At 33.7% G+C, this 9,113-nt stretch overlaps 1 protein-coding gene across 1 annotated transcript; it reads left to right on the forward strand.

The window, feature by feature from the left end:
* Window positions 1-1,048: 1,048 nt before the first annotated feature.
* Window positions 1,049-8,890, forward strand: LOC104614059 (outer dense fiber protein 2-like; the record flags this gene model as incomplete). Its single annotated transcript, XM_010287489.1, has 6 exons — window positions 1,049-1,153; window positions 2,294-2,451; window positions 4,488-4,574; window positions 4,661-4,823; window positions 5,650-5,775; window positions 8,762-8,890. Coding segments are annotated over 6 exons (768 nt in total), but the record flags the coding sequence as incomplete, so codon positions are not given.
* Between the last annotated feature and the right edge of the window lie 223 nt (window positions 8,891-9,113).

A 9,113-nucleotide genomic window follows, 5' to 3' on the forward strand; every position in this document is an offset into this window, starting at 1 on the left:
AAACAGGATTCCAATTTAAGTTTACAATTTACTAAGTAAATAGAGGCAAGCAAACCACGCTGGGTGCGCCGGAAGTCTCCGCTCCACCAAGACACACGTGGTACACTTCCTGTTCTTGGTTTATATCCTGTCTGCCAATACATATTCATGAATAGGCGTGTCTTCTTCGGCGCATGCCCTCTTCTCCTTCTAGAGTCTTCTCGAATCTTCCTCAGCGTGATCCTGTCTGCTAATACATATTAATGAATGGGCGTATCTGCTAATACATATTCATGAATAGGCGTGTCTTCTTCGGCGCATGCCCTCTTCTCCTTCTAGAGTCTTCTCGAATCTTCCTCAGCGTGCCCCCAGGATGACCCCAAACTTTATGCATGCACTTTACAGGTTTCTCTCTACACAATACTATGCGGTCAGTGGTCAAACTGGTTTGAGCTGATATACCAGCAAAGTAGTTTTAAGTTTCTCCTGTAAAATAGAAGTTTTGGTGGGAAAGGCTGAACAGGTTACCCCTTTTCATGGTGCAGGAGAAATCCATAAAAGTACAAAAGGATACACTTCATCACACGGATCAGATGAACATGTTTCACAAGTACAACCAGTGTGCCTTGTCTGTGGGACACATCACCACAATTATTGTTGCCAGCTTTAAGATGGGAGGTGTAGTTCCAGGTAACAGCCAACCTTGAGCAGTGAGTGGGATGAAATTCCCTAGCCTATGGCTGTGGTGACTCCAGATGGGAACTGTTGTTGGTGATACTTGTTATCCGAGGACAGAAGGGTGAGTTATACTGGCTGCTTCTGTAGCACCACTGTAGCTCATTCTCCTTTGTTGAAAACGAAATGTTGATACCGGAGTGCTCTTCACCTGGTTACCCTTTTATATTTGCTGTAGTGAGTAGAATAATGAAAATAAATAACTTAATATAATGACAAATATTGAGATTCTATTTAGAAATGGTTTTACTTTATGGTTTGTACTAATGATTCTCTTTTCTATATTTAAAAGAAACACCTTGAAAATGTATGTGAAAAATATATTGTGTCCTAGGTACAAAAATTACAAACAGCAGTAGAAGAATTGAAATCCAGATATGAAACAGTCTTGAATGAAAACAAAAGGATAACAGAAAATAAATGCTTAGAAGTAGATAAGGTAAGTTTTAAAGTAATAAAGCATGTTTCCAAACAGTTCTGTAGGACATTGACAATCACTACATTGTTGTGATCCACTTATTAGAAGACACAAGGTACTGGTTCTTTTTTGTTTTTCTTTTTCCACCTATAGAATCGTTTTTCAATTAATTGAATGGTTTACTAACTCTTACTTGTGAGCAGGTGGTTTTTGGATACTACACAATTGCAAATAGGTGAGAAATGTTCTTAGAGTAATGCTATTTTAGAATTCCAGAATTCATTTTATGACTTTTAAAAATGCAGTTTTGTTATTGATGATTTTAAAACTAGGTCTCTCCACAGAACAGCTGTGAAAGTTGCATAGGGAAGCAAAACTACTGTAAGACTGTTTTGCAGTGTGAGTTTAACTAGCAGTTTAAACAGAGAATCAATAGAGAGCTGAGTTTTAATTTTTTTCAGCAGGTAGAGCTCAATACTGAAGCACAGTTAGCACATTCTTAAGCATCAGAAAACAATACAAAATTGGCAGGAAAATCACTTTACTCGGTTCCACTGCTCACCAAAATACGTATTCTTTTAAGCGATGAAGCTGAGGCAGGGACAGGTTTTCCATTGCCTGCAATATTCTGTTTTACAGAACAGAATTACTCCTCACGGAGAAGCATCTCAGATGTTCATTTTATTTTATACTAATCATTATTTCAATGATTCAGGTGTAGAATGGAGAAAAATGTTTTCTGATCCCCTAAATAATATTTGCACAGCATTCCGTGTGGCTTCAGGTGGCATTAGGTGTTGCCCTCTTTACAAATACTGCAATAGTTGTATGGTCAGAATATTTCCTGTAAACTGTTCAATCTGTGTGTATGCCATCTCCCAAAATACATTGCAATAAAAATAAAATAAAAATTTGGGTATTGCATGATGAACTGCTAACACTTGCATCATTTTGTAAATGTTCATTGTGAGTGTTACTGAGTCTTTAATGAAATGTAGTCAGAGCGAGAAATTTCTCCAATGGTGAACTTGTAAATTAAGTGATATTATGCAACTTGTGCAGAATTTAAGATTTATTACTTACATGGAAAGCCACTAAGTATTACAACAATTAATTTATGGTTTTACACTTACATTTTTCTCCTGTGATGCTATGGTGCAGGTGAGGAACAAAACGGAGGCCAAGTTAAAGGAGTTAGAACACGTTTGTGACTTGCTGAAAGCAGCTGAGGAAAAGCAACAAGGATATCAGGAAAAGTTTATGTCTTGGGAAAGGATCCATGCACAGGAATGTAAAACCTTCAGGGACCTGCAGGATCAGGTGCTTAGAACATGCTGATTTTTAAAGATAAATGAGAAAATTATGTGGAAGAAAGTCTTTGGGACTTTTTTTTCTATTAGCATGTGTGATAGTTGTGCGGTTTCCTTTGTTATTTGCTTCATAAATAAAAACCTTCTTCTGTAGAAATAGCACAATGCAAACAAAACTATCACCAACTGTATTTATGTGAATTCAGTGTGGGACAAGACTAGTTACTTAGATTTACTTTTAGATTCTGTATCTTTTAACTGAGTATATTCTTGATCCTTTTGAGTACTTATCGCTTGAGATGTGTTGCAGTATTCTTCCCTGGAAGTAAATGTGCAAGTCTAATTATTGTTTGTATCTAGTGGAATAATTTAATTCCACATTCATGTTGTTTTTAATGACTAATTTAGAAATCAGACAATATTTGCTTAGATAGATAGTCATATTATATTGTTGATGAATTATAACTTTAACATTTTAATGATTACATTGTGTTGGTTGATAAAATACATTAAAAAGTATGCTTTAATAGGATCATTTCTATTTTAGCAGTATTTTAGCACTACTGCTTGTATTTTCTCTTAAGCCTAAATATGAATATTCCTCAGCTCTTCTTTTGTCTGTGACATCAATTTCAATGTCAGGGCTAAGTTTGGGCATTTTTGTTGTTCTCTTTTCTCTTTTACATGCTTTTGAGTTAGAGGAGAATACTCAGCTAGCACAAATGACAAAGGTGTGTGAATCGGTAGGGTGGGAGAAGGGCTTAGTCTTATTCCTGTGTCAGTGGGAAAACTTAGCTGAAACACAGTGAGTTTCTGTGTCCCTATAGACTTTATATGCTTATAAAAAAATAGGTCATGATTTTGTTTTAAATTTCTTGTCAAGATGATCTTTATAGCATCAAATTTTGTTCTTATTTATATAATTTTAAATTATCCTTCCAGGAATGCTCATAAATCCACCTTTGCTTAGCAAAGTACTTATGCAAGAATTAATTTTGAGGTGCATATGTAAAATGATATATGTAATTTTAATTTAACTACATGTTTTCCTAAATAAATGCAAAAAAACCTCTTAGGTATAGTGAAGTAATTGGGACTATAATCACTAGTGTGGTGGATCAGCTGTTAAATTTCAGCATTAAATCTTGGTGACATCTTTTAGAGATTTTGACCCTTGATCCTATGATCAAAATTTAGGAAAATTCATTTTCAAGTAACTGGACCATGTGCAGAAACCCTCTTCTGGGTTCAGCTGGACCAGGACATCGGTTTCTGCTGCTACCAGTCTGCTAGCTGAACAGCCTGTAACTCACATAAGCAAAATCAACCAGCTTAGCTCAAATTACTGGATGGAACTGCTTGAGGTAGTCCTGTGAATGATGGAGGTTGCCCCTTAGATAATGGTGCCAGAAGGCTGGTGATGTGGCTATTTATTCCTAATGTGCTGTCGATGGGTGGTAGCAAGGGCAATAATCTCATCACTACTGTTACGAGATTTAAAAGAAAACATGTAATAGTTTGTCAATCTGGGTGCTGAACAGGGAAGACGGTGTTTGCCTTCTTGGTTTCTTCTTATGAACTTGATTGTCATTTTTGTGATATTCACTACTTTCTGAAATTCTTTGCTGGTGCTACACTGTTTTTCTGTGATAACTGTATGTATATGCAGTATTATTTTTATGCTTCCTGTGACTATAGTGTGAGGGAACTTATTTTTGCTGGAGTCTAAATCTTAAGAGTCACAGTTCACAAGGAGGTAGACCCAGCCAACTCCTAATACACAAGGCTGCATGAGCAGCATATGGGTTTTGTTAGGAGTTCGCTTTGTTACATAGCAGGTTTTCAATCGTGAAGTGTTCACACAAAGTTTTTGTCTGCTATTTTGGCTGTATTTTATTTGTTTTAAATAGAACTTAAATATAATATAGTGTTTACCTGAAATTCCAGTTACATTGTTTGATCGGATTTTAACAGGCAAGCTTACTTTACTCTGTAATATCCTGTATATAGGTCTTTTTAACTAGCAACGAATTGTCATTTTCACCGGAAGAAGACAGTGTAACTTCCGTGGGCAGTCATTCCTTGGAAGCAGAAAACCATAACATTCAGAAGAAATATGAAGATCTTAAAAGGTAACTTTTTAAAAATCTGACTGTAATTAATTCCTACATTCTTCTGGTGTGGTGATTTATAATACATTAATCTGTTTTGTGTAAAGGCAATTGGAAAAGATGGAATTTCAAAATGAAGAACTTGCTTGTCGTCTCAAAAAAGAAGATGAGAGTCTTCAGTGCAGTAAGTTGCAGCTTGAGGAGAAAATTGCAGAATATAATGGATTAACCAGACAACTAGAATCTGCTATGGAAGAAGGGAGAAAAATGGTATTGATGATTTAATAAATCTCTTAAACTTGTTTGCCATTTTCTGTTTAAATATAGCATTAAAACCAAATGTACTTGAAAAGAAAACATGGAACAAGATTATTTTGCATGGAGGGAGCAATAGTAAAAAGTTACTAGGAATTCTGCATGTTTAAATATGGATTGTACAATTCAATGTCTTTGTGGAGTTAAATACTTAAAAATAATAAAAATAATAAAAAATAATTAAATCCCACACATACAGCAAAAAGTTTCTGAACACAGGCTTAATCTTTCCTTTTTCTTATTTTTTTGGAATGGGTAGCCCACAAGAACCTTAGTGTTGAAATCCTTCTCATTTTAGAGGAAAGCTCTGCATGCTTTCAGTATTAAGCAGAGATTTGTCATTTGTAGAAAGGATGTAAACAGTAAATCAAATGGAAAGGGAAGTGTAGGAATTCAGATTGCAGTGAATTATATTAGTTTAATCAGGAATTATGTATGAAGTTGTAATTTCTGTTTCAGATTAATCATGTTGAAATAAACTATCTGAATTTTCTCAATAGTGTCTGAGGACATTGATTTGGTTTTGAAAAAAATAACAAGTTTGGATAAACTTACAAATGAGTTACGCAAGTGTCTCCCTCTCAATAATATGACATTTTTTTTTCCAAATTGAAATGTCTCCAGAATATTTCCCAGATTTGTTTAGTTTCTGTGCATGGGAAATATCTGCAGAATTAGATGACAGAATAGGAAATAGAGCTACTAATGCTAAGATATAAGAAAATAATTGGGCTTTAAGTGAAAGTAAATATACATAATTTCTCTCACATTACTATTACAGGTAGCCAAAGAACTGGAAAAAATGTCATACAAAGAACAAGCCCTTCAGGCAAAAATGCTAGTTCTTGAAACTGAAGTGAGAGAGAGGCAAGAAGAGAAAAAACAACTCCTCTGCATGTTTCACCATGTGAGTAAATAATACTGTTTATGACTTTAAAAATTTACCACATCACCGTTTACATAATATTCCTTTTAATGAAAAACACACTTTTAATACAATTGATACATAATTTGGGGAACAGCAAATTGATTCAACTTGACACTGTACTTTGTATATTGACATTTCTAATAGACTTAACAGATGCCCAGTCTATTTTACTAAATCACTGGAATAATATTGAGTTTACATCACTTATTCAATCCAGTTTTCCCAGCAAGGCAAAAATAAAAAAATATGTATGAACTTGTATCACATTAATCATGTTCAGTAAGCATACCTAGATTTAAATAAATGCATAATAGTGCCATTAACAACATAGTGGTATTTCTTTTTTTCCTGAGTTGATACAAGAATCTGATCTTACCAGATTTTGTAAAAATCTTTGAGCTTATGTACTGATGTTGCACATAAACGTAGTTAGTAACAAAAGAGATATTCTGATTTTTCAAAGTGTCAAGCCTTTAAATGCCAAGGTTTTGATATGTTGAAGTTAAGATATGTACAGTCTAAGAAGGTATTTTGGATGAGTAATACTCTCTGAAGACAAAGAAAGAAAAGAAGTCTTGATTTATTGTTTTACCTAATCCCGAAAATTTCAGCACATTTTCTATTAATAAATGTCAGACATACCTGAATTCCCTAGATTAGTGATGGCAAATCATTTGCTTTAATCAAAGTTTTGATACAGTTAGAGATTTGTCCTGTGATCAGTGATAATAAGCTTCAAAGTTATTTAAAATAAATATAGAAGACACTAAAAAGGTTTGGTATCGTTCTCCTAGACTCTCAAAACTATTACTCTGTAATTCTGACTTGAAGCATTCAAGAGTAAAATCAAGCCAACCTCTATTCAAGATTCAAATAAGACATCAGAGATATGGTTCTGAACATAGTATGTTTTAATTAACCTTTATCTGTATCAAGTGTAACTTAGTGTCTGCATTTACCATAAGACAAGTGTCTTTAAAACAAAATCAGACATTGGCTAGTGTTTTATTCTAATTCAAATATTTTTTCATAGGAATTTCTTACTATGTTAAAGTAAAATAGAAAATAAAATTTTCTTGTCTTTGTCCAAGAAGAAATCCCAGGTTGAATTGGGATGTGGAATTTAATCGTATTCAGCAAGCAAATTACCATAATATCCTTGCCTTAATATTAAGAAAGAAATTAAGTTCTTTTCCCTAATAAAGTAGTAAGCTTAGACATTCATGTAATCTCTTTTTTTGGGAGGTGAGGCAGGGAGGGTGTTGTAATTCAGCTGAGAGAGACAAATTTTATCTGAATTTATCAGATCCTATACCTTAAGACCTATGTTCAGAGATCCTAGTTTGGTATTTTGGTATCAGTCATCTTTCAGGGCTTTTTGGTAGTAGAGATTTATGGTGATGTAGAAACAGTATATTGTATTTCAAATATATCTTTTCTACTCTTGTCATGAAATCTAGTTAAAGATTCCCCAATTACATTTATTTTGGAGTCTTGAAACGAACCTGAAAGTGTACAGTATAGTATATATATCTGTTGTTGGTTTTTATTATCATAGAGTTGCATTGGTTGTCTTTGATGTAATACCAAGGTACAAGGAAAAGAAACAGCATGGAAGGAGTCATTGACAGGGACAAGTTAAGAGTTACAGAACACAGTGCTATACACTGTTATAACTTTACTGGCAGTTGAGCATCCTTAAAATTAGATCCTAATTTATTTCTCTCTGCAACTTCAGAAACAAGTAGAGACACTTGCATTTTTGGCAGGATTTTTGTTCTTTTTTATCAGTGTTAGAGGAATCTATTTTTATGCAACTTGTATGGTATTTGTAAGTTACTTTACTGTTTATTTTTATACTTCATTCTGTTTTCTTTAAAACTGGTGGTAGTCCAGTTCCTGAGTTTGATGGGAACAGAATTGGATCTCAAGAGCCTAGTTCTGTTTAAAATTATTTAAATTTGCTATTTTCAATCAAATTACCAGTACATTTTAATTTCTGATTAATTGTTTGCTCATTAGTCCATTTTAAATCCTCACTCCAATGGCTAAAGGCAAAGAAACTCTGAGAACCACGAGTCCTAGATAATGAGAATTCATGTCACTTGACAGAACACTGCTGTTATTCCTTCTCTGTTAGAACTAAAGTATGTGTCCAAATGGTTTCCATTTTAAGGTTACAGTTAAAATATAAATGTGAAAGGTATATATGTCTGAGAGAAGAACTGTTCTCAATTAATTCATTGTTTTTTATTCCAATTACATTTACATATAACCGAGAATGCATTATGGGAAATTATAAAATGGTCTTATTCCTGTTGTAGTGAAACTGGAACAAAATAAGTTCACAGTTATTCATTCTAACCTGATTATTTATTTCTAAGGCTGGATTTAAATCTGAAGAGTAGAATTCAATTTTTTAAAGTTGAATTCATTTTAAGCAACTAGCATCTGAAATCTATAATGGAGGTAAAAGGAAATACCTGTAATATTTATATGTCAAATGATCTATGGTGTGCATCAGGTATGGAACTAATGAGCAGCTAATATTGCTATCAGTTATCTTTTTTTAAATAAGGAACAATAGGGATCAAAAATAATGTCGCATCAGAGATCAATAACAAATGTTTCCTTGAAAAATCAACAGAAGAGAGTGTTAGGTCCATAATAGATTTAAGATGCTAGGAGTCTTTCATAATAAAAAACCAGAAGGTTAGTTTTTATACTGCCAGGCCTTTTTTGGATTATAAGCCTATTCAAACATGTTTAGACTGATCCTGACTGAACATAAATAAAGTTTCAATATTTCAAGGTCTTTTTGTGAACCTTCAGTTTTGTGGAGCCTCTGAAAACTTTCATGGGTAAATAAGGCTTGTAAAAATTAGGTACTAGTTGTCTTGCATTATTATTTTGATTGATTTGTATTTATTTCTAAGTTGTATTGCATTTCTCTTTTTTTCTTTAGAATGAAAAGCACCGAGAAGTATGTTTGAAAGAGCTGGAGAACAGCCTACAGAAGTCAGAGAACAAGAACCAGAGCATCCAGAATTATGTGCAGTTTTTGAAAGCCTCATACATAACAATGTTTGGCTGAATTCTTTAGTTTAATGTATTTTAATGATAAAGAAACTTTTCAAGATTTGGCTAACTCTTGTTGGAGACAAGGCTGTTGAGGCCTTGTAGTATTTTACAGGACTAAGTACTGTAATGTTAGTTGTCCCCTAGGAAAACTTCTGTTGTGGGCAGGTCAATCATTCCTGTAAATTCTACTGGCTGGTCACATATGGAAAATTTAGCTGGTATTACTGAAATAAAGG

This window comes from Phaethon lepturus, unplaced genomic scaffold (assembly GCF_000687285.1).
Source record: "Phaethon lepturus isolate BGI_N335 unplaced genomic scaffold, ASM68728v1 scaffold43635, whole genome shotgun sequence".
Taxonomy (NCBI): Eukaryota; Metazoa; Chordata; class Aves; order Phaethontiformes; family Phaethontidae; genus Phaethon; species Phaethon lepturus.